Source organism: Aedes albopictus, chromosome 3 (assembly GCF_035046485.1).
Source record: "Aedes albopictus strain Foshan chromosome 3, AalbF5, whole genome shotgun sequence".
Taxonomy (NCBI): domain Eukaryota; kingdom Metazoa; phylum Arthropoda; class Insecta; order Diptera; family Culicidae; genus Aedes; species Aedes albopictus.
Genome location: NC_085138.1, coordinates 149,702,695 through 149,729,403, shown reverse-complemented (window position 1 = coordinate 149,729,403; position 26,709 = coordinate 149,702,695). Strand labels below are relative to the sequence as shown.

The 26,709-nt window shown below is 40.1% G+C and overlaps 1 protein-coding gene across 1 annotated transcript in view; it reads left to right on the top strand.

Annotated features, from left to right (window-relative positions):
- The window catches only part of LOC109424014 (putative metabolite transport protein HI_1104), a 61,656-nt gene that overhangs the window by 26,052 nt on the left and 8,895 nt on the right, over nt 1-26,709 (top strand). Inside the window, exon 2 of the mRNA XM_029871905.2 lies at nt 21,922-22,184. Within this exon, the coding sequence (XP_029727765.2) occupies nt 21,958-22,184 (227 nt within the window). The 5' untranslated portion in view covers nt 21,922-21,957. The remainder of the gene's footprint in view (nt 1-21,921; nt 22,185-26,709) is intronic.

Genomic DNA, 26,709 nt, shown 5'->3' with positions numbered 1-26,709 from the left:
CGGGTTTAAAACTGCCTATTATTCTGTTTGCAGTTTCCTGACCCACACTAGTAATAAATTCCAGCGCCTTCTCATCAGCCGGAGTTTTATTTAATTTGAAAAAAATATCTACAGTTTGCAGATACGAGTTCACATTAAGGCCCGCCACGAATACTGGGAACTTTCCCTTTGTTCTTTTTTCTGCAACTGGTGCCAGCGGAGCCACTATGGGTAGGCTTTTACTACACACTACGAAAAACTCATGTAAATTTGTGTCATTTAACTCCGACATATTACAGCGAGCAAGATGACACAAAATTAAGTTTACATAGTCTTATTTTTACATGACACTGAACTGGTTGTAGCGGGCTTGTAATTTTACAGCAAGTGTCTCTTGTTGGTATCATAACCTCAATCTCTTCGTTTATTTTTCAGAACGCTATTACCCAGGTATTCTTTCAATTAAAGTATTACAAAGACTACAGAAATGAAATTTGAACATAATTTATTCACTTTTGATCGCATCAGATACAATAGATTAATCAATTTCTGTTCTCCACTTGCAAATCACATGATCCGGAAGACCTCCTTCACCGCGTAGACACATTACAGTTTTCTTTTCTGCCATTTCCAATTGCATCCGTGAGAACCGTATTACGATGCATGCTTACTTCCTCATTTTGTTTAACCCAAGTCTATACACTTGTAACACTGCACAATTAGAGAGTAATACATTTTGTGATCACAGCTTAAAAACACAATTCAGAAGAAAATTAACAAATCACCGACGGCGTTTGACGTTTCATCGTCAACAAACATTGCGCCGCTGGATTGCGTTATTGGTCATGTAAAATTTTGGCATATCAAACTGAAAAGTAGGTCTCATGTGTGAATGTTGCAGGCAAACGCTCAAAAACATGTTTGAAATGACTTATATGAATTCAAAAATGATTTTATTCTCGTTCGCGTCTCGGAAGACTTAAAAGTATGTCATATGTTTGTTTATGTCACGAATAATTAAGTCAATTTCTACAATTATGTCACCATGAATATTGAGATTTTTTTAGTGTGTATCATCACCTGTAGCCATGTTCGCTGAATTGAAATTTCACTATTTCACTGGGTATCTGTCACGACCCTTTTGTATATCACCACACGCGATGGTACTGCAACTTATATTACGCGCGCCGCGGATTTTTATGCTCGTCGCCAGATGCTATGACCGGGAACTGGGATTTGTACCGGACAACGCTACGACCGGGGCTAGCTATGGTTGATGTTGCTACGGATGGACACTTTCGGATATTCGTTAGACAAGACTGTTCGGTTACAGGTTCAAGCTCATACTGACTCTATTCAATTCATTTCATTGGTACATACATTAGTTGAGTTCACTTGGAGTTCATTTTACGTTTACTTCATACTAAAACCTATACATATGAGTTTCAATACGTTTCAGTGGATTTCACGGGTCTTCATCAGCAATGCTTTAGCCAGTGCTGAAAAGTTTGACATATTTTATCTATGTTCAACCACATCCAGCTTATTTTAGAATCTCAACCTGAGAATATGGTACTGTGATTTCGGGTGAAATTGATCACTTTTCACAGTTTTTGGCTACTGATTTTTGAATAGTTATCGATATGGTCAAACTCAATGCTTTAAAACAAGTACGACCACGGGTTTCATCAGTCAACGAAGTTGAAACTTTTACTGCAAACCATTTTATTGCAATAAATATCATTTAAAATAAAAAAATCAGAAATTTTAGTTTTGGGGCTAAATTGATCAGTCAGTGAAATGTCTTTGTAAGTGCTGACAATAATATTTTCCATCTGAATTGAATTAACCACCCCAGAATGCGAAAAGCTTTGTAAAACTTATACAAGTTTAGTAAATTCTCAATTATTTAAATTTTAAGTTTAATAAACCTAAAGAAAACGCCTAAAAGTATGCAATGTTCATACCAATCAAGTAATTACTTTAGAAAAAGTACAATTTTATGCATAAATATCAATATTTATAGAGCTTTTGATGACGAAATCGGGTTCAGCGAACACTTGGCAGCTATAAACATTCATTCGAATATTTATTCAATGTGCGATACAGCTACGGTAACAAAAGTTTGAAAGTGTCTTTGAAGTTCGCTTAACACGCAATTTCGGAAAATATTGAAATTAATACAGAAATATGTGACTAATTAGCTGTAAACCATGTATACTCATCATTCAATAACCCTTGAGCCAGATTATGGCCATTTTTTACAAAATGTTTTAAGTTCAAAGCTTTATTATTGACAAACAAAAATTGTCCTCATGTCGATCAATTTCACCCGAAATCACGGTATATGAAAAACTTATGCGGCTAGACCAAAAGCTAAATAACAGCTTAAACAGTCAAATTTTGAAATTTTTCGCTGTTTAAGCTGTTATGCAGCTCTCATTGTTTGCTGGGTATGATCGGTACTCAAAGGAGTCCTTGGATAGCCATAGACTCCCAAACGATCCAACTCCAGCTCGTCCCAAAAGTCATTCAACTCCCTTCTTCAACTCTAAATGGAGTTACCAGTGTAATCTTGAATTTGAATCAGCGTAAAATCTAAGATTCAAGGAGAAACTTCCAGATGAACGAAGTTTTTAAGGAAAGGTAATAAAGCGAAGATTGTGAAACTATTATTTTAGTTTAAGACTTTCATCTGAAAGTAAAGCCGTCAACGAGCTGCATACACAGATATACCTAGCAGAAGCAAGAAACAGGTATCTACCAAGACCATGTCTTCTGTGACCACCCCATAAGGGTGTATGGGATTAATTCCCGGTCTGTCCCATATCTTTTCGCGATGGACATACCCTGAATTTCTTGGGCATAGGACTTTTAGCTGAGGAACAGGCTCTCTCCCAGGAAGGACGTTACGTCAAAAAGACAGAGAGTAATCTAATTTAAGCTGGGTAGTACGCAGATCGCAAGAAATTTCTTGGCCTACCTTGACGCGTGGGAAATTCAGGCAAAGAATCGCTGAAAAAGTGAGCAAGATTTTTATTTTTCTTGACCCAAGTGCGGAGCTGAGATGAATCGTCAAATCAAAGGGAGCTTGGCTGTGTTAAATTTCTTGACCATTCCAATAGAAATACACTAGAACTTCAATGGCGATGTAGTCACTTTTGCTATTGATTTAAATTAATTACTTCTATTGTAATAATTGTTTGTTTTTAAGTGCCCAGCTTGAAGAGCATCATTTGTTTTGGGAAACAAAATTTATTTGACACTTCTAGCACAGACAAACAGACGTCTCACTCTACTCACTTCCCATCGTTTCACTTTTTAACGGATTATTCAAATATTCCGTAGTTCGCAAATCGCTCGCTCATGGCGCTCGCATCGTTTTTGCTCCTGTTTGACGTTTGCTCACTACCGCCATCTACTCAGTAGGTTTGCGTACCACAGCATAATTAGCATTGGGCGATTATGTTTGCGTGACGATGATTTTTATCGCATTTTCTTCCAAGTGACACGTCTGTTTGTCTGTGCTTCTAGTACCGCTAGCGACGCTGTAAGGGCGTGGCAAACTAGATGTTAGTCACACGAATAGTCGCGACATTGGATTTCTGTGACTAATTATTCTAATACCATTCCGGTCAAGGAAAAAGAATCCACTGAACGAAACTTACTTGAGCGATTCCGTTTAAGGTGCATACCTACTATAAGCAAATACACTTCCAGTATGGGCAAGTCTCTAGACAGACTTTTGTGCTCATCATCAAAATTAACCCGTATCAAATATTTATCGGGGGTGTACTCATTCATGTATGTATGTATGTATGTAGGTAGCCACCATCCTAGCTTGAGTCTTGCTCTGCATGCAGTTCCACTCAACAGTAAAGATTAAATTTCATTACCATTCTGAATTCAACATACCGCTGTATGAAGGGCCAAAAGGGGGTGTGGCGGACCCGTAAGTAGAGACACTTACGCGAAATCCGCGGGTTTAAGAGAATCTCCTTCCAACAGTATGATCCAACAGGATGAATAATGAAATTCACATTACTTGTCAAGCTTTCTACGGGATGGTTTGTTATAAGAAGGGCGCGTCAAATCCATTGCAACTGTTGGGATAGAAGAACCCATCTACAAGGATGTTATAGTTACTTCTCACCACGCTCCGGCTGGCAATCCACTCCGTTGCACAGTTACAACTTCAATGATGCCCTGATGCTCCCTCCCGACCCCATATAGTCATATAGTTACATAGTTATATAGTTATACAGTTATAAAATCATATAGTTATATTGTTATACAGTAATATATTTATATATTTTATAGTAGTATAATTATGTAGTATAATTCAATATGATGAAATATAATTATGCAATGTTATGCAATCAATAAATAATAATGAAATATAATGTATATAATGTATCATATGTATATGTATATGTATATAATGTATATAATGATGCACTCTCCCAACCTCATATGGTTATATAGTCAGAAGTATAGTTTGTTATGATGAAATATAATATTGAAATATTGTATAATACATAAAATATAATAATAAAATGTATTGTAATTCGATGTAATGTAACGAAATGAACAAAGGTATTAATTTGTAAATAATTTGAATGAGTGTAATTCGGATTATAATCGGTAATGGAGTATAACATAGGAAAATATAATGTAATGCAATATAAGAGAACAAAATATTCATAATGAATTAACATAATATAGTAAACTGAAATAAGAAAGGTGATTATAAGACGTATTTTTTACTGAGGAGTATTATTATTACGTAGTAGTAGTGGCAGTGATCGACCTTAGGAATGCTGAATATAATTACCCAATGTAGCAAATAAAATAATAAAGGGCATTGGAAGTAGCAATATTCATCGACGAATAGTAGCATCCCTGTTGACTGAAAAGTGGAAGTTTATTATAATAATAAAAAACATCAACAACAAATCTATCTGTTTATTTATTCGTCCTTGTCCTTTCTATAGCTCAAGGTAGTTACGTTCGCGTTAGATTTAATCAAACTTAATGTTATAACAAATAGATTTGTCGGTAGTAGAATGTAATAATTAGCAGAAAAAAATAATAAGAATTAACTAAGAAGCGTAATTAGTATATATAAAGCAATATTGCTAGCTGACTGTGAAGGCGCGTCTTATTAGTAAAGATGATGAACATGGTTTCTAGCACTTGTAACAAAATATTGTTTGCATAAAATGCAATCAATTAACGTGATGCAACGCACAAGCAGTTGTCCGTTTTATAATTTGAAGTCTTTATTTAATTTGCTGTCATTACAGCTGTAACTACTCCGTCATCCTAATGTGTTCTTAAATGTTGCAACTGAAATTTTCAATAATTATAAATAATAGTTCCCAAAAACAGCTAATTATTTAAAAACAGTTCTCTTAAAGGCTTCTCGTTCTGCTGAAAATTCAAAATCATGATTATGAATCGTGTTTTTCTTCGGTCTTCGCTTCCACTTGCTTTAAAATTTGAAATATTCACAATCATCTTTTAGCAAACTTGGTATTCTAATTACTTGTAATTGTAAGAATTGAACAAGATAGAACTTTGTATGTTAACGAAACGAGAATTAGATGATTTCAATGTACTCCCATTACCGCTGCTCCATAAATCTAGCATACAAATACTATATTATACATACACGATTACTGCGCAAGATTATAAAATGTGAACTAATATTATGTCTCGCGTATGGGGCCATCAATAAAGTACGTCACGCTTAGAAGGGAGAGGGGGTTTGTGAAAATGTGACAAGCAATGAAATAAGTATAGGGAAACCCCGTACGAAGGAGAAAAGGGAGGTTAAAAAATCTGAATTTTAGTTCCCTATGGGCAAAGTACTGGCCTAAATTTATTCCGTATCGCAGCAATTAGAAGCTTGGGTAAAAAATCATACGCTACAACCAAAACCATGATGCTTTCTCATTTCTTCTCGTTTCTTTGTATTTAGTAACAAGAATATACATATTACTCCACAAAAAAAACCTCAAGTTGTCCATTCCGGTTTCGTTGACTAGCTGACTGTTCCACCCGTGTTATATATAAGTTAGTCAAGCTCGTGCTGATACCGTAAACCGGGGTCAAATTGATCTCCGGGTCGAAATTGATCAGACGATTTTCCGTTAAATAAAGCAAACTGAAAATAGTTTCCATGCAAATATCGTTTAGTATCAGTTTTCAGCAGCACAATACTTGGAAGGAAACTATTTAAAATATTCTCAACCTAACTGAAAAACGTCTGATCAATTTCGACCCGAAGATCAATTTGATCCCGGTTTACGGTACCGCATTATATGTAAAGAAATAATACAACAGAGTCGCCATCTACGCTCCCGTAGTGCAACATTCGCAATTTTATCCCGCTGCTGCCACTGCTACGTTTTTCCTGCACAACTGACACTCTAACCCAGAATTACCTACGTATAAGTCATTATTACTAATTATGATAAGAAGTCATACCCCAACCGATAAGAACCTAATGGTGTATTAAAATTTAAAAGTTATGTTGATACTGTAGTAAAAACAATTGCTTCACGAATATTAGAATGCTATATAATATAAAAAGAAATGCAATAAACATCAAACGCCGAGTTAATAGAAACAAATAACAGGTCCAAATTCAACATGCAGCGTAAAAAATTTCAAGAGTGCAGCGATTCAATCGTCGTCGGCATCTGGTGATGAGTTGCTGAAGTATAACTTAACGAAAATTGAACACATAGAGCTTGCTGACGTTTATTCACCTCTCTCTTTCAAGCATGCAGGCGGGATAGGATTTGTTTTCATCGGGAAAGGTTTCCCGATGAAAACAAATCCTATCCCGCCTGCATGCTTGAAAGAGAGAGGTGAATAAACGTCAGCAAGCTCTATAGAGTTTGACGAAACTGCCTTCCCACTCTCTTCACTGCTTCTTCAGCCTTGGCTGGATGGACTTGATGTGTCGCGTGCTTCGCAATTCAACAGTGTTGTCAGCGCTGCTAAAACATTTCATTAACAATATTGTTGCATTTTCGTTTATTTTTTTATTAATAAAAATAAATTAATTTAGCGTGATAATATCGCTGACGAATCGTGTTAAAAAATATTGGTAATGATGTCTAACTCTTGGTCTAACTACTTGTACAGGTTGAAACGGGCTCACCGGGAAATAATACTGGATCCTTTTGGCAACCTTGTTGTACTCGGCATGCGGCTGGCTCTCGTGCCGCAAAGTATCTAAAGTATTTAGATACTTTGCTCGTGCCGTGCCCGTCCGTAGAAAGAAGTGCTTTTCCGGCTTCACCGGCAAGGTTGAAAACACACACTCACACAAATGCACATATTTTGAACTAAGCGTGGGTCACTGAATTTTCTTTCGAGATCCTTTCGGCCAATGTTTTCTCATTTATTCGCTATGATCCTTCACAAACTTTGAATCAACATTTCCAAACTCTTCATCAGTTTGAACACTGTGTGAAATTATTTCAAAAAAGACCACTTCGCAAGCACATCCACTTCACTAGCAAGAAAAAAACCACAGCCGGTACCGCGCACCAGAGTATGTGTTGCCGCTACGAAAGCACGAACTGAACTGGGGGTGTACTCATTCATTGCTCTGAAATGTGTACCTAATTTCATCATTTCCATAGAAAAACTAAACGAAAAAACTCAAGAGGCAATTGGCATCATTATAATAAATTATCCTTATTCTACTAGTATGCATATTGGCATTGAACTTTCAATTCAACCTCAAATTCCTTGCTCCAATGCATGCGTTTGCGAGCACATCATTCATCACAATGTAACAATTCATTGCCAAATTAAAATACATATGCAGTATGTTTGACCTCACAACACAGTGCATCCGACATTCGTCGTGGCAACGAGAACTCAACGACCGATAAAAGTCAAATATAGCGCCACATATCGTGCATTTGCAATACATTTTCCCATGCTTCCAACAGAAATGTGCGCCGATTTCAGGAACGTGCAAATGCTTCAACTATTCAAAACTGTGTCGTCCTTGCCGTAGCAGTCCAGTGTCATGAGTGGACGAATATTATTTGCCGCATCACCTTCCTCATGACCAAACGTAAAACTATATCAACCGGCTTCGTATGACCCCGGCCCCACCTCTGTGGCCGAACACGGCCAGGGGGGGCTCTCTAATCATTATGCCCTGGTAGTACAAATCATCCGCTAATGTAATTCAAAACTACAAAACGCTGCAAATAGACACACTCCGTGCAACTACGTGATAGGCGCCTACAATTAGTTATGTGGCGATCTGGGAGATTCACCCGTTTAGCAGCTCCATCACGACGACGGTGTACCTAGTCTAGTGAAACGACGACGATACCGGCAGAAGCACGAGACCGGTCAGCTATGTACTATTGCATAAATTTTGCACGTGAAAAGTTGTAAAAATTAATTGACCGGTGCGAGAGATTGCTATGGCAAAATATGCACTGTAGGTTGACACTATTTACCCCACCCACCCACTTCCCAGCCTATAGGCCAAACCTATAGACGATAGAGATGGGGCGCAAAAATGCGCTGATTCACATGAATGCATGTTGCATCCATCTAACGTGCGTTGCAATAACACCTCGTCGCTCGCCGTTGCTTATCATGTGTCATATAAATTGTAATTGACAGGTACGGTCGAACCTATGTAGGTGCATCGGGGAATACATGGACGGGCTGTCGGTCGGGGATGAATTCACGCATGAAAAGCGAAATGCGTTTTGCATGCACCAGTGGTGATAATCAGTGCACGGCCTCCACCAACTCTGGGACATTTTTATCAATTTTATTAAAATGCAGTTTTCAAACATTGTTAAAATTTATAAGAATCATTGAATGTGATGGTGGGTGCCAGAGGGTTATACAGTAGTGACCCGATTTTGTTAGCTTCCGGTTTTGTCTTCGTGGTTTTTGTCATCGTGAAATAAATTGCTTCGTGATGCACTTTAAATGATAAAGTTTGAAGTTTGTCAAAAATGTTTTATGACGTTGACTATTTCATACAAGAGGAAGAGGAGTTTTTGTCAACCAATATAAAATGAATACTGTTTCGAGATTCCAGCAAGGATTCACATATGTGTTACAACAGACCAGATAACTGTTGACGAAGCTGTACAAAAGTATCTTATTTATTGGATTCGTGGGTGTAAACACCGTACTAACGATATGAAGTCGTAGATTAGAATTCCATCATTATGAAGTGGTACTTTTTCGTATCTCCTTATTTGTCAACCGAATAAACAGTGTGCCTTCGCATTTCAAACTACTTCGTTTACAGTTCAAATCAATCAGCTACCGGAAAACAAACTTAAAGCGAAATGATTAGCTTCTAAAACCAGCACTTTAATAACAGCATTCTCACCATAAACATATGCCACTTTGAAGCAATTAGGAATGCAAATATCATGGCAAATATTTATGCGTGGATTAATTTCCCTGTCGTCCGTAACTGATGATTAGATTCGCTACTGAACAAACATGTCATATGCACATGGTTCTAAGGTAGGCGCGCCGCCGCCGCATCGATCCAGCATCCAATTTGCATCGAACGGCTGCTGCAGCTCGCACAACCCAAAGCTCGATCCGCTTGAACTCGACCGTGATCTGACACGCGATCCAAACCTCCACCACCCACCACGCTTCACTTTTCTGACAACCACCAACCCCCCCACCCGTGTCGTAAAAGATCGCAACTCTCCGACTGTGTGGTCAAGTGTAACAAACAATCAATTACTATAGACACACTGTTCGATTCAGTGTCTAGTTTATTGCCTACCGCTCTGAATCCAAAGCCACGCGGATCAAGCTCTCCAGTGCAGTGCCCAACGCCACACCTGTTTAGTGTTTAGATAGAGGAACACATCTCGTATGTGCACAACTGATCAACGGCAATGCGACGCGACGTAGGTATGTGCGAATTATAGAACGTGACATGCGGTTGACCACCTGCCCGATGTACAAACCGTACAAACGAGTGGCTACGGAACTAAGTTCTGTGTGAGCGAGTTGTGCCGTGTGTGTGACTATTTTTATCACCATTCAAGACCCCCAGAGCACTCCAAGATCGACTGGAATTTTGCACCACACACTACGTAGATCGATTGATACATATGAAGATCACTTTAGGGCAATAATGGCAATAACGACAGGTAACGAATAGAGCAGTCCCGTTTCATCTAATTTTCATTATTATTTTATTTTGTTTTACACAGAAGGATCCTTTTTGTAGACTGAATCAACGACTGTAGAGCTTGAAGATCTTGAAGTCCTGGATTTCAGAATAATTTGGATGGTTGTATTAGTATATGTACGTACATACAGTTATCAAGACCCAAACATCAGAATGTACCTACCTTGATACCTTGTTGACTACAAAGTAACTTTACTCCAACGCCGAGCGTATAATAGAGCACCTTCTTCGTCGATCTTGGGCGATGTTCCTCCAGTTTCCCCGAACGTTTAAGGATCGTTGATCTCCTTCAACCACGTGCAGTCAGCGAGTTCGCGGCCGCCCACGAAGTCGCCTATATCTACCGGGTTCTCTGCTGAATATTGTTTTCGCTATTCTTTCTTCCGACATGCGCACTACGTGTCCAGCCCACTGAAGTCTGCCGTATTTTATACGTTTCACAATATTCGCATCTTCGTACACTTGGTACAACTCGTGATTCATGCGTCTGCGCCACACTGCATTTTCTTGTTTCCCACCGAGATTGTCTGCAGCACTTTGCGCTCAAAAAGTCCAAAAGCGTTTCGGTCTACTTCCTTTAACGTCCACGCTTCGTGACCGTAGAGGGCAACCGGAAGAATCAGCATTTTATACAAAGCGAATTTTGTTTGCGTTTGCAAGTTACGGGTCCTAAACTGGCTACGCAATCCGTAATAGGCCCTATTCGCAGCTGCAATACGCCTTTTCACTTCACGGAAAACGTCATTGTCACATGTCGCAAGTGTTCCAAGATAAGCAAATTCTTCAACAACTTCAAACACATCCCCATCAATCACTACCTCAGCAGTAACACCACTAGGCCTGCTTCTGTCTCTTTCCGCTGTCATGTACTTCGTCTTGGTAGAGGCATTCGTCAAGCCTATCCTCGCTGTCTCTCACTTCAGGGGAGCATAAGCTTCCTCCACTGCCCTACAATCGATGCCAAAGAGATCAATATCGTCCGCGAAACCGAGGAGCATGTGCGACCGTGTGATGATAGAGCCATTCCTTTGCACGCCTGACCTCCTAGGTAATCGCTCCTTCGAGTGCAATGTTGAACAATAAATTTGAAAGAGCATCCCTCTGCTTCAATCCATCCAAGGTCACAAACGACAAAGACACTTCGTCCGCGATCCGAATACTTGATTTTGATCCATCCAGCGTTGCGCGTATCAGCCTAATTAGTTTCGCCGGAAAACCATGTTCTGACATTATCTGCCAAAGCTCATTTCTTTTCACTGAATCGTACGCTGCTTTAAAATCAATGAACAGATGGTGAGTCTGTAAGTAATATTCCCGAAATTTATCTAGGATCATCCGCAGGATAAACATTTGATCCGTCGTTGATCGGCCCTCACGAAAACCAGCCTTTTTAACCTCATCCAGTGTTGGTGGTTCCACAGCTTAACCGTCATCGATTATGTTAATCCTGTTCCTGGGTGCTCATTCGCTGCTACCATTCAACAAATCTTCGAAGTGCTCCTTCCACCTGGCTGCCACCATTGTTTTGTCTGTCAGCAAATTTCCTTCCCGGTATTTGCACATGGCGGGCACTGGCGCAGTCTTGTGCCGCGCGTCATTGACAGTTGCATAAAACTTCCGCATATCGTTCCTGTTCGTACTTTCCTGCGCTTCAGCAATAACACTCTCTTCGTGTTACCGTTTTTTTTTCTGTGGTGGATTCGTTTCTCTTCTGCACTTGCCACCCTGTACCACTCCCTGTTCTGCCGGGTACCGGCCATTAGCATTCGACTTCTGGTGGCGTTCTTTTCGTTCGTCACTCGTTGGCAGTCCTCGTCAAAGCAACCATTACGTTGGCGTTGCTGAGCGGTACCTATCACCTCTTGCGCTGTTGTTGTCATTGCTTCGTGGACAACTCACCATAACCTGTTAACATCTCCAGATCCGTTGGTCTCTCCTATCCTCTCGTCTAGCTTCTGATGGTACTATGCAGCAACACCTTCGGCTGACAAGCGCTGGATATTGAAACGCATCGTCCTATTGTTTCTTGAAGTCGTGACGCTGGATAATCGCGCCCGAATTTTTGCGGCTACAACACGTGCGGGTTTATTCAAAGCTCTCACGTTCCAAGATCCGACTTTCCAATCGTTGTCATTTATTCGTTGCCGGGTCTGTTGCCGTTGAATCAATCCGATTACTCTACTATTGCTTATCTGGGTGTTTGAAGGTTTTCAGCAGGCTCCTTACCGGGGCCGCGCTGCCTATTGCGTTGAAGAGGGGCTGCCTTCTTAGGTATAGCTTACGCGATACAGTATTTCATACTCAGCCACTGGATGCCAGAACAGACGCTGTTTGAGCCTCACCTCCTGGGTGAACAGACGCTCGGGACGTACCTTCTCAATCTAGCTGAAGTCAGAAGGACAACAGTGCTCAGGCAGCACTACCAGCTAAGCACACAACTCTTAGTCGGCGGTCTTTGTCATCGCTTGACCCGTGGAAGCATGAGGTAGGAACTTGTGAGGATCATATCTATGTTGGACGCTCTCCTTATCGACTCACCGTTTTGCAGCCCAACATCAGAGTGTATTGAAGAACTCTCGAACTCTTCAACACATATAGCAGGAGGACAAGTTCCATCGGCCGCCATATGAATTTCAGGGGTTCCACTCGAAATTGCAAGGAATTTTCCTGAAGAAATTGCTGCTAGAATTCCTCCAGAAAATTCTTTGAAAATCTTCGTAGCAGTGTTTCTTTTTGAGCTTTTTGAGGGATTGCTCCACAAATTTCCAAAGTATTTACACGGAAGGATTCATTCCAGAGACTCCGCCTATAATTTCACCAGGAGTTGCTCCTGGATTCATCCAGATAATTTCCCAGAGGAATTACTCCAGTATATTTTCAAAATTCTTCAAATTTTCAGTTCATTTAAGGATTCACTTAATATTTTCCTTCTATATGTAATGTGGAAATATCTCCAAGTATTCGTCCAGGTAATACTCCCAAAAAATGCTCCAGTGGTTCCCCCAGAAGTCATTAGCATTAGCATTAAGCAAGTCGCATAAATTCGTAGGTGCTACAGTCCCATACCGCTGTTAAGAGAATTGCCTCCTCCGTGTCCGTTACCACAGCACAGAGATTTGGAGCTAATCACTGACTCTAAGCTGAGAGCTGTCCTGGCCATGTCCTTGCGACAGCTGAGGGTTGGGAAAGGAAGATTAGTTGGACACCTAAGAAAGGTATGCAGAGACCTCAGATCTCGGTGTCACGAAATTTGGGTATTGTTAGTGGAAGGGTTAAGTCCAAAGGATACGTTTGGTCAACATTCAGGGACTACAATGATGTACAGGAACAGACTCGCTAAGTTTTACGGAATTCCAGGACTCTCGAGCCGAAATTGTTGACCATTTGTGAGTCCAGGATATTCAGCAGAAATCACGCTAAAAGAGTTTTTTTTTAGAAATTTCTCCACAATTTCCACAAGTATTGCTCCAAATATGTTTCATCAATTGCTGCGGTGATTTTCCCCGAAACTTGTCCAAGAAAAACTCCAAAGACTTTACCAGATAATTTTCCGGAGAATTCTACAAAATTTCTCCAGTGATTGTTTTAGATATCTACAAGAATGTATCTACAAAAAATCATATTTTTTCCAAAATTTCTCCAGAAATTCCGACAAGAATTCTTCCAGGGATTCTTTTAGCAATTACCACAGAAATTGTTACTAACATTCCTCCAGAAATTGTTACTGAAATTCTTCAAGAAACCAGAGTTTTCTCTAGGAATGTTACCAAAAAGCTATTCAGAGATTTGCTTCTCTAATATAATCTGACAGAACGCGGGGATTGATAGAATTGACGTTCTATTTGTTCAGATCATATGAATGACTAATTACAGAGAGCTTGTTTGAAATAATGAAACGAGTGTGTACTCGGAAGCATTCAACCAACTCTAGCTTGTCGTGGTCATGGAATCAGCAGCCACTAGAAGAGCAGAGCAACCAATTGAATTGTAACAATTTCCAATAATTGGGTCCACTTTAGACACGGTTTGAAATGTAGAGAAGTGACATGTAGGTAATTGAGTAAACGGCGGCCTGCAGTGTTGCTCGCTTTGAAGTTAAGACGAGATGCGTTCGGCTCGAATCGAACGCATAACGATACAGTTGAGGTTACACGCGGCCTCCGTATCTGTTCCAACCAATAACCGTCATAGAATGTGGAGCTGTCATGCGAGATTTGTTTGAATGATTGCGTCAAGAATTTAGAGATGCATTGCAGTTCCATAATAGGCATAAATTACACATCTTGGCAATCTTGGCTTGGCACACGACAACCACAATGTTGATAGGAAAACACGGTCCATCAAAAATCAAACAGTAGCTCACTACTTCTGCCTTTACCTGCAATCATGTAAACACTAAACTTGATTCGATTTAACGAAGCGTTTGTTTAGTTCGTAACGCACAAATTAACCATTTTCGACACCTTGACCCCATTTGTAACGCTTGTATGGTAACAATGTCGTATAACATTTTTCGAGATAATATCACAATCTGTACTAGTTGGGACAAAGGATTGTTAGCGCGTCTTCTTTGTCGTTCATTTGCTAATTTTTTCAACGACATATTTATTCATATTATATGCTCTTAACACAGACTATTCAATGAATAGGTAATCATAGAATCATCCACGTGACGAAAACTTTCCTATCGTTTTCAAATTATTTCCTACTGCATAAATAGATCCAAATCTTAATTCATCAATCTGCTAGAAATCAATGAACTTGGGGAGCTTCCACAGATTGCGTAACGCTTTCAAAAGATTTAAGTTCAAAACGTACAATTTTGGCAGATTTTTTGTGTTAAAAAAATGTGACACGGAATGGCATTTTTTGACATTACGTATTTAATGGAAGACATCGTCAACACATCATAACATTAATACTCAACATCTTTAATGACCCTAACACCACTAACTATGGGAAATTAACTACCCCCATTGATTGATGCAGGAGAATTAAAATCAACGTGGCACGGTAACTCGATTGTTATTATAACACGCATGTGAGCATTTTTTAATCGCACAGGTGTGAATTCAGTTCGATATCTACATATTGTGAAACAGATTGTTGATGTAAGATGTATCTAATCGATGATATACGTGCAATATTTAGAGCATGTACGATGTGATAATGAACGTGAAACGTGACCAAAAAACACAACACTGCTGAGTGCTCAATGAAAATTAAGGTGAAGGTGAGTTGAGTTGCAGTTTCTGGTACTTCACGTTTACTTCTGTTTTACTTAAAATTTAGATTTAAGGCAGTATATTCATTTTAAATATATCCAAAATATAATTTATGATAGGTTCTAAAAATAAAAATAAGTCAGGACGAGTAAATACCTTTTGATTCCACTACTTGTGCTTATCTGCGAACACCTAGACCTATTTCCTCTATGACTTACATGCATATGCCAATCAATTACTCGAAACTAAAAGTCTGTAAATTGCAGATGAAATAAGCATTAGGAATGAAATTCAATCTTCCAGCCTCATACAACTATGTATGTGCTCTCAAGTGAGTGTGATATCTGTTTGGGGATCTGCAAGAACTCCCTCGAGTATAGGACATCAGATCTAGAAGAAACGTCTGAACACACCTGAGAACCTGTGAAGCCCCCAAAAATGCCACTGAAACACCCTGAAATGCTGTGAAACGTCTTGAAACGCATTTGAGGCTATCCTGTATGCCAAATTGCATCTACAGTTCAGTAGCTCAAATTGGGTACATATTGGAGATGTCGTTCCCCTTGCACTCTACAAAGAGCAAGCAGTGCGCGCGAGCGGCTGCGTTTTAAAATCACTGCCACGGTTTTTTCTTAGCTCCGCGATGTATTTAGTTTTGCCGACTAAAACGTGGTTCGGCTTGTGACCGGTGAAGTTTTTCGTAAAAAGTGCATAATTTTGTAGTATTTAATGTTAAACGCGATCGGGTGCACGTCCAACTACAGGTAGTCGACACGGTGTGCGTACATGTTTGCTGTGTTTTCGTCTGGAAAATCTGTTAGGGGAGGATGAACTTCCTACGTGGTTTTTGTACATAGATATTTACATACAGCAATGCTCCACTTTATATGTGAAGATATCAATAATGAAAATAAAAGGTCATATAAATATGTGTCCCGGAGTCTCGGGAGTTTTCCAGCGTACTGTTTCCATTTGGAGAAGATCGCGATTATTTGGTTGGCAGGGTCTGAGGGAAAATTTGCCCGCGATGTGATGTGCGCGTTCAAGAGGAAGAAGAGTGGGGGAGCAAGTTGTAATAGTTTATAATGGTGTGTCTGTGAGATGAATTATACTGGCCAAAGACGCAAAAGTCTGAGAATAGTTATTTATACAACAAGTTGCAAAATGATGATTTTTTCAGCACGCCTCGTTGGATAAATACGACAAGTGCTGAAAAAATCGAGTTTTGCAACGAGTTGCATACAACATTTTTTGTAATTATGAAAAATACCCATTCAGTATAATCTTTTCTCGCAACACAAACATGTATTTATCAGGAGGAGCCACGTGCGCGCATCCACGCTCGTCAGTGTAGTTTCTTTTATCGATCAGGTAGGCTGTGGTGTAACATTTGATCGAGCTCCCGTTGTCAAACAGTTGTTTGTTGGTAAAGGAAGAAGTCGCGAAAGTATCTCCACCAGCTTCTTTTTCACCTGATCTGCCATCCGAATCGGAATAAAAGTTGTCTTGATTCGTATTCGTGCTGATGAGTCGATGTAGAATCAGCAGTTGAACCTACGGATGACAGGAAAGTTAATGCAAAGGGTGTGCTAGCAAAAGTGCCGAAAAGTGCTACTTTTCAGCACCCTTAAGAGTGCCGAAAAGTAGTACTTTTCGGCACACTTGCATCAGAATGGAAAAGTAGGCCGTTTCATGACACTTCAGCTAACTGAAAAGTGAAACTTTTCAAAACGTAATTGCAAAATAGTTATTTATGCAACAAGTTGCAAAATGATGTTTTTTTCAGCACGAGTCGTACATTTATTCAACGAGACTTGCCGAGTTGGATAAATACGACGAGTGCGGAAAAAATCGAGTTTTGCAACGAGTTGCATACAACATTTTTTGCAATGACAAAAAAACGGTAGAATCTAATTAAAAATAGAAATCCATAAATTTATAAAAAAAAAATCTGATTTTTTTGGGTCATCTCGAACAATCTTTTAGGACTAACTATAAATCATGTTTCAGGATTTCTACCATAATGTTGATTATAAATTATTTCAAAAGATCCGAAAATAATGCTTATGAAAACTGCTTCTGGGAACAGAAAGTCCCATTCTCGTAAAATACTTAGTAGGCACCCTGATTAATAAGCAATCAAAGATCTATTGACCCAACACTTTTTATTCCATTTAGCTTGTTTGCAAGTTGTTTGCAAGTTGCAACATTTTTTAACTCTTGTTTGATGTAGAAGTTGTCATCTAAAGTCATGAAATAATAAATAATAGTTAAAAATCAATTTATCATAAGAAATGCTTTTCATGCTTTTCATGCAAAAAAAAGTCATGAATAGTTGATTTTCTGAATTATGAGTTTGAGTCATCGAAACCATATGTTTTTGTACTGACGCGGATTGCATGATCTTGACGCAGATTTTGCGTTTTTTGAATCGACATTTTTCTAACAGCCCTGCAGTCACCGTAGAAAGTTCATGCCAGCAATTGCTCAAGAAGTTTCTTGAGCGATTTCTTTCAAACACGAAACTGGGCTATAACCGTCACAATATTTCAAGCTCTTACCGTGGAAACTCTGGTTACCAATCAAACAATCGCATTATGATTCATGCATTATGAACCACAATGCAAATCTTTGATTTAGTGATGAAAAGTAGGCCATTACGATACCAAAAAGGCAAGTATAAAAATAGATATTGTAGTGCAGAGTTGCAAAAATGATATTTTCTAATTGAGTTGGTGTTGAAATTTCCGGGACGCATTTAGAAATAGACTACAGATGCCTATATTGTACTTAAATGTGTTTATTTGTCATCCCTCTTAAAATCGTTAATTGAAGAAACATATTGTGCTGGAGAAACCAACCGACAGCTAGTATATGACTTTTGTTACCATGGCAACTGGCTGTAATGTTTGGTAGGTTTTCACCTAAGGAGTTACAGGCGTGATCGCAAAAAACGTCAGGCCTGCTGTGGTTGGGATCGTGAAAGTCATATCTGTATCATGGAGCTAATGAATGTTTGCTTATGCTAATATGTTATATGTGTTCGTTGAAGATGTGTCTATACTAATGTATCATTTCAGAGAGTGAGCAGTGGCGCTTAAGCCTAGCATTTAGAGCAGTATTTCCCAAACTTGTCGGAGCTATCGCCCCCTTGAAGCAGGCAAGATAAGTTTTCGCCCCCCTAAGCTTGACTTTTTCAAACAAAATTTGAAGGTTTGAAATAACGCTTATTTCTCTGATTTCCAATGATTGTATAGTCCTCCAAACTATTTGTTGTTACGAAATTTATTGAAATTTTCAAAAAAATCGCAACGCATCCAGATCATTTACCACAAATTTTTATAATTTATATTTTACTAGCATTTTGAAATTTGAAATACAATACATATCGTGAATAACATTCAACATCACATTTTTCTGAAACTTACATCTTAATATAACTTTTCACAAATACTAAGAAAATAGAATGTGAAAGTGTTCCATGATCAGATTTAAAAAGCTATTTAAATTTTCTAATAGAAACTTGAAAATTTTTACAAATATGTATAGCTTTATCGAAAGTTAAATGTTTTCGTAATTAAATCACCAAATATAAAAAAAAACAGTTGCAAAATGTGTTGCAAAAAGATTTTTGGATTACGAAATTTGACGGAAATTTTGAAGTTCTCCGCCATGTAGGCAACACAAAGTTTTCAATGATGCTAAGTAAAACATTCCGAGTATTGTGGCAAATTTTTGCACTCTCATTATGATAGTGATTTAGGCGAAAAATGTCATCTCTAAAAACTTTTTTGAACTGCAAGATATTTGCAAAACCTGCAACAAAGCCAAAGCATAAGAGATCTGAAATATAATTATATTTTGTTTTTTAATTCTATTGGAACATCCCAAAACAAAAAAAATGACAAAATCTGGAAAAACCTAAAATGTTTCCGATAAAAACTTATGCACTGCATGCCATATTTGGAGATATAAGTAAACTTGTAGCACACCTGAGAACATATAGAATCAAATCATTAAGGTAAAGTTTCACATTTCTTGAAACACGTCTGAATATCACAAATATCAAACCATATATCTTATTGTACCAAATTCGCAATCAATTAAAAAAATCTATCATGACTTCTTGTTTGAAAATGCAAAATAACCGGAAGGGTTAAATTTTTCCTACAATATTGTGGTTTTTCGACCAAATTTCCACACTTGTCTTAGCAAATAACGTGATGATAATATGTAATTTAAAAACTAAAGACCGTTGCGAAATAGTAGCGAAAATAATAAGGAACCCGTAAAAAAAGTCTGAGAAGATAAAGCAACTTTTGGAAAGTTGTTACAATGGATCACTAAAACAACTAAAACGGACGCTATGGAATGAACAGGAAGCGCCACCGTAGCCTTGTGTGTTTGACATAACTTCACTGCTGTCACAATGGTAATGTCCATATACTGTGGCGCCTCTGTTTACATGCGCTGAACGCTAGAAAAGTTTGCTTCATTGATCCATTAATCATTAAATATTTGTAATTGGTTTCATTTGAATTTTAGAGGGTTTCACCTATCAACCAGCTTTTGACAAAACGCCCCCTTGTTGGAATTTTCGCCCCCCAATTATGAGTTTACACATTACCGCCCCCTTCGATGTGGTTTTCGCCCCTAGGAGGCGATTTCGCCCACTTTGGGAATCACTGCTTTAGAGAGTGGACACAGATTAAATACCTGTGTCCCATCCCAAGGAAAGTAGAATCAGCGATGGAATGTGTATTAACCTTCTTAGCAACGCCACTCCCATCGAATCAGTATATGATCCCCGTTCCTCTTAAAAAACGAAACGGTTGGTACGGTTGTCCCCATTTCTTCTAACAACAATTTAAAAAACTTACGATAATCATGTAACACATAAGTGAATATAATCTGATTGTCGTGAATTGTTGTATTATCTTCGACCCCATTAGTCTGCACAATGGGCGAATTAATATTTGTATCACATCATCGCTGCAATTATTAATGCTGACAAGAAAATATCAGAATAAATTTTGGTATTATCAGGGAGGTTTTCAATACTGGTTGTGCAAGCGCTAGAAAAGAATAGAGTTTTTTTTTTCTACGACGCTCACACTAAAATGGTTTGTAAATTGAACTTCACTCGATCACCTTATAACTCTTTTTAAGTACTATAGAAAGTTTGTACTCAAGCTTCACATTCTTTGAGTCTCCTTCTCCCCGACGAGTCTTGAGACGATTTGTCATCGTTAAATTTACCAGAATAGTGATTTTATGAATTGAAAATCGATTGACAGTTTAATATAGCCGAAATTATTTCAAACTTATTCATCAATAACTGAGACATAACAATAAAAATCGCTCATCAGTATCCAGTAAAATCTTTCATCATATGAGCACGCTCTTATCTAATTGATCGCAAATGTTCGCTCATCATCGTTTACCGCCATACGTAACTCAGTCTAGTAGGTAGCTAGTGAATTAAAAATTGCATTTTAAGCTAATCTCTAACCATTAGTTCACCCCCACCTGTCCCGCCAACGAATCAGCAAACTAATTACAAAAGGTATAATTGCACACCTCTCTCATCTCGATCTCACATGGTGGCGCGGCGGAGATGAGGAGATGCCATCATCTTATTAGGGAGATCGCGTCAAAACATTATTTTCCGTTCGTGCCGCGCCGCGCGCGGTTCGGATTCGCGTGTCTGTTGCGCTGAGGTACCTATCTCATCTGTCTTAGAATGTAATTCAGGAATCAGTAAACAGCGAGCGTCTGGTTCTCAATCCATAAATTAAGAGGTGTGGTGACGAGTAAGGGCCAATTACACAATGTATCGTGACCGATTAATTATTATAATATTTTTACTATGCCCATATTGATTTTGTATCTGCTGGTAGGAGTCCAACCGACACTTGAAAGCCGAACAAGCAAAATCAATCACCTGTACAGGGTGATGCATGCAAATCAATGACGATGAAGTTTACGTTGGCGGATTGAGGTGGAACGACATCAGCCTCCCATGCCCGTGTATAAGGATAAATTTATGGGATGCATATTGAATCAATCTGATGGATGTTCGTTCTTCATACAACGCAGTTATATGGAGAAGCGATATGAAGCGAGCTGTATTTAAATGTCGATTACAGTCCAGTCCAGACTATGTGAATTCCATCTACGCTATGATTAACATTTACCACAAAACGACTTTCCTCCCACTTCACCCATTGATCTGCAATATGACGTAGCAGACGCCATACTTGCTTAAAAACACTGAAGATGTCTGATAGTCCCAAGCAGTCATTTAGTTTTAGTGCAGCTCAATCGGCAACTCGGCGAAGTTTACACCAAGTGTTCATTTTACCCTAAATTTCCATTTGTATCTAAATTACTCGTGTTGTTATCAACTTCATTTCAGAATTGCAGAGATTTTCTAAATCTTCCTATTTAAAAAACTAACCATTTTCATTCTTAAAATTCTCTTTCCAGATAACCCCGCCAGTGTAAAACAACACCACCAGAAAAATGCAGTCCCTAGTGGATAAGATGAGATTTCTCTACAAACCGTACGTACTGGCGGTACTAACGATTGGATACATCGCCGGCGAGCTGGGTCACTATCTGATCGGTGTCACATCGAAAGCCACTGCCATCGAGCTGGACTATGGGGACCACGCGTGCCAGCAAAACCATACCGAAGTTCATCGCCACCTGCTCCCACAGCAGTGCGCCGGAATCGAGCTGGAACATGAGTAAGTTACAGCGGGGTGGAAGCTTTCGCACTCGCGCGCGCAGTCAAAAGCTCGCTCATCTCTCTGTTCTCTTCTCTATGCATACATACTGCTGTTCGTGTCGAATTACAAACAAGTAGAAATTCTAAATCACTTCTATTCTAAATTAGTAACTAACTGTTAGTCCGTAAGGGGCTGTCCATTAATTACGTAAGGGAAATTTTACGATTTTTCGACACCCCCACCCCCCCTTGTAAGATTTTTTGTATGAGAACCCAAATATTTTTGTATGGCGCGTAAGATTTCGCAAACCCCTCCTCCCCTTATAAACCCTTACGTAATTAATGGACAGCCCCTAAACACCTGAGAAGATCTTCTTTTGGTAGAAATGCAATATTTATTTTTCAAACATTTTACCATGGAGTCTTTTTAATAATCAAGACGAGTTGTGCTAAAAAATGCATACTAACCCCCTTCCCTTTTGCTGTTAGCCGAAAATACGTTACTTTTTTGTATTTTTCTGAATTCTACATCTCTCTCTCTTCTTGGCGTAGCGTCCTCATTGGGACAAAGCCTGCTTCTCAGCTTAGTGTTCTATGAGCACTTCCACAGTTATTAACTGAGAGCTTCCTCTGCCAATGACCATTTTACATGCGTATATCGTGTGGCAGGCACGAAGATACTCTATGCCCAAGGAAGTCAAGGAAATTTCCTTTACGAAAAGATCCTGGACCGACCGGGAATCGAACCCGTCACCCTCAGCATGGTCATGCTGAATACCCGTGCGTTTACCGCCTCGGCTATATGGGCCCTATGAATTCTACATGTTTTACTTAAATTTCATCATTTTCACTGATCTTGGACATGCAATGTATCGCTACCTAACATAATCTGTTGAAGTTATTATCCCAGAACTATTCTAAGGCCTCCAAAGTGCTCCGAAGTTTGTGTCGCATATCCAGCATACTAAACCAGATTTGAAACAAGCTGAATGATCACAGAACATAGTCTACTGAACTCAAAAAGCCTCAAAGCATCACTAGAAAGTTCATGGTAAATGAATTGGGAAATCTAGATCATCCAAACTACTCTGGAGTTGATTTCTTTTACATCTACAGGATCTACACTCTGTTCAAAAAATTAAGTCACGTTGATGACCATTAGACCACGCAATTCGCCAATTGTTGAACGGTTAGTACTGACATTTTACACCTTAGTTGAAAATTATCCAGTTAACGTTTCCTGGGTGACCTCTGCTGTACATAGTAGCCGTCTTCATTCTACTCGTTCCGTGGCTTTGTGTCTCCAGTTCCGCACTCTGCGTAGGGTCCGCAGATCGTCCTCCACTTGGTCGACCCACCTAGCTCGCTGCACACCACGTCTTCTTGTACCGGTCGGATGACTGTCGAGAACCATTTTAGTCGGGTAGCTATCCGACATCCTGATGACGTGACCCGTCCACCGTAGCCTCCCGATTTTCGCGGTATGGACGATGGTTGGTTCTCTCAGCAGCTGATGCAGCTCGTGGTTCATTCGCCTTCTCCAAGTCCCGTCTTCCATCTGCACTCCGCCGTAGATGGTACGCAACACCTTCCGTTCGAAAACACCAAGGGCGCGTTGGTCCTCTGCACGTAGGGTCCATGTTTCATGCCCATAGAGGACTACTACGGTCTAATCAGCGGTTTCGGCGAACTTTATTCGATCGTAGAGTTCTGCGGAGTCCAAAGAAAGCACGATTTCCTGCCACAATGCGCCTCTGAATTTGGAGTCGTTGTCGGCGATCACCAGTGAGCTCAAGTACACGAATTCTTCAACCGCCTCGATTTCATAACCGTCGATATAAATTCGGGGTGGCGGGCGCGGTGATTGCTCTGTGGAGCCCTGTAACTCGGTAGCTCTGGGATTGTGGATCTTAGGGTCGTTTATTATGACTTGGCTCTCACATCCTTCACTGAGGACGAACGTCTCAGCAGGACCGGTATAAATAGGTAAACTTACTCACCAGTGTTTCACAAATGAACATACTACAGACATCAAATACCAGAAGCATTACTAAAAACACATATTTGGGTAAAATTCCAAAAAGGCGAGGCTTGGCAGCTCCTTTCGAGCCCGACAAAGCGGAAAATAACGAAAAGTGGTGGAAACGTTTCAACCCAGGGCAGTGCTCCATAAATAAGCTACCACTGTGTTTCTAACTACATTACAAGTTTATTCTTAGACGTCACATTTTCAAGGGGTCTACTTGCGGTTTTGGTTGGGGAACCTCTGGTTCTTTTGAAGATGAATCGTCCAGCGGATGCCGAACTTCCGTGCTGCAGTTTGAGGGAGATCTAGTCGCGAAGATCGCGACTGACGGTTGTTGTTGTGATGCTCGGGGAAAGGATTCTGATCGCTAAGTACGAGCCGGAACGATGATGACGGAGCCACCCATATCGGTGGCCAAGATGGCGGCATCACACGTTCACTTGACGGTATCGTTTGGCCGTTTGCGATAGGATGCTTACGACCGGCTTGGTAACGGTGATTTGTCTTGGACACGGTGATTCACCCACAAAAGGGGGGGGGGGGGGGGGGTGCGCTGGCGATTGTGGCTGATTTCTCGGGAGAGGTACAATACCGTCACAGTACTCGTCGATTGCCTGTTATTGGAGAAATTCTCCAAATAAAAAGAAAAAGGCCCAATTCTCGGACCTTTTTCTTGTAGCTTTTTACTTGTTTGTCGTCTAGTAGCATTTAAGTTCGGGTTTTTCGTTTTTATTTTTGCATGACTTCTAACCACTACTAACCACTTTTATCTTCGTACTAACAAAAACACATATAGTACGCCGAACTAACTTTTATCCTCTAACAATTAACATAGAAACTATACACGCGCGCACTACTATTCCGTTCTGGAATCACCAGTCAAAGAGCGCTTCTGGGAGTCAGTTTTACCTTTTATAGAAAAATCTGAACTAATACTATAAAGGGATTTTATACTTTTTTGGAATGTAAAAACGAACCATGCCTGTACTAGTTCCACTTATGCTCCACCTGTGGGTTGAAACCATAAAAGCGAACCGGTTCAAACTGCTTGAAAACGAACGGTCACTCGAACATGACAGATTGCCGTGAGAGTGGAGATGCACTTTCTCAAACATCAAGTCACTGTATGAGTGCCGCTAACTCCATTGTTTTAGTGACTTATTTGGGATTTTGGCGTATTAGATTCGGGAAAGGGGAATCATGGATTTGTGGTGGAGCCACAAGCTAAATATGGAACCGACGGTTACAGCCCTTTGCCATCATGTACTTTGTCTTCGATACATTAATAACTAATCCGATTCGCCTGGGTTCACTATTTGATCGTGAAAATCGTTCCACTCGTGTTTATCCTCGCTATCCTTATTACACCCTCTAAAGCAATGTTGAACAGCAAGCATGAAAGACCATCACCTTGCCGTAACCCTCTGCGAGATTCAAAGGGACTCGAGAGTGTCCCTGATACTCGAACTACGCACATCACTCAATCCATCGTCGCCTTGCTCAACCGTATCAGTTTATCCGGGAATCCGTATTCGTGCATAATCTGCCATAGCTGTTCTCGATCGATTGTATCATACGCCGATTTGAAATCGATGAACAAGTGATGTGTGGGCACGTTGTATTCGCGGCATTTCTGCAACACCTTGCGGATGGCGAACATCTGGTCCGTTGTAGCGCGTTCACCCATAAATCCAGCCTGATATTGCCCCACGAACTCTCTTGCAATCGGACGGCGGCATAAAATTTGAGAGAGTATCTTGCAGGCAGCGCTCAGTAGTGTGATCGCGCGGTAGTTCCCGCAATCCAACTTGTCGCCCTTTTGGTAGATGGGACACACGATACCTTCCATCCATTCCTCCGGTAATACTTCCTCCTCCCAAATCTTGGTAATGACCCAGTGTAGTGCTCTCACCAGTGCTTCCCCACCATATTTTAGAAGCTCGATTGGTAGTTGATCTGCTCCAGCGGCTTTGTTGTTGTTGAACCGGCCAACCTCCTCCTCAATCTCTTGGAGGTCAGGGGCCGGAAGTCTTTCGTCCTGTGCACATACTCCTAGATCTGTTACCACGCCACCTTCGGTACTTGCAACGTCGCCATTGAGATGCTTGTCGTAATGCTGCCGTCACCTCTCGACCGACTCACGCTCGATCGTGAGAATATTCCCGTGATTATGTCGGCATATGTCAGCTTGTGGCACAAAGCCTCTGCGCGAGTGGTTCAACTTCTCGTAGAACTTTCGTGTGTCCTTAGCGCGGTACAGCTCTTCCATCGCTTCGCGATTTCGTTCTTTCTGCTGGCGCTTCTTCATCCAGAAGAGTGAGTTTATAACGTGCCTCATTCGCTCTCGTACGGTGTTGCAGCATTCTCGCCCATGCTGCATTCTTCTCGTTTTTCAACTATTCACATTCGCCGTCGTACCAGTCGTTTCTGTGATTCGGTGTCGCGAAGCCCAGTGCTGTAGCCCAGGTACTACCTATGGCGGATCGGATGTCCCTCCAGCCATCTTCAAGTGTAGCTG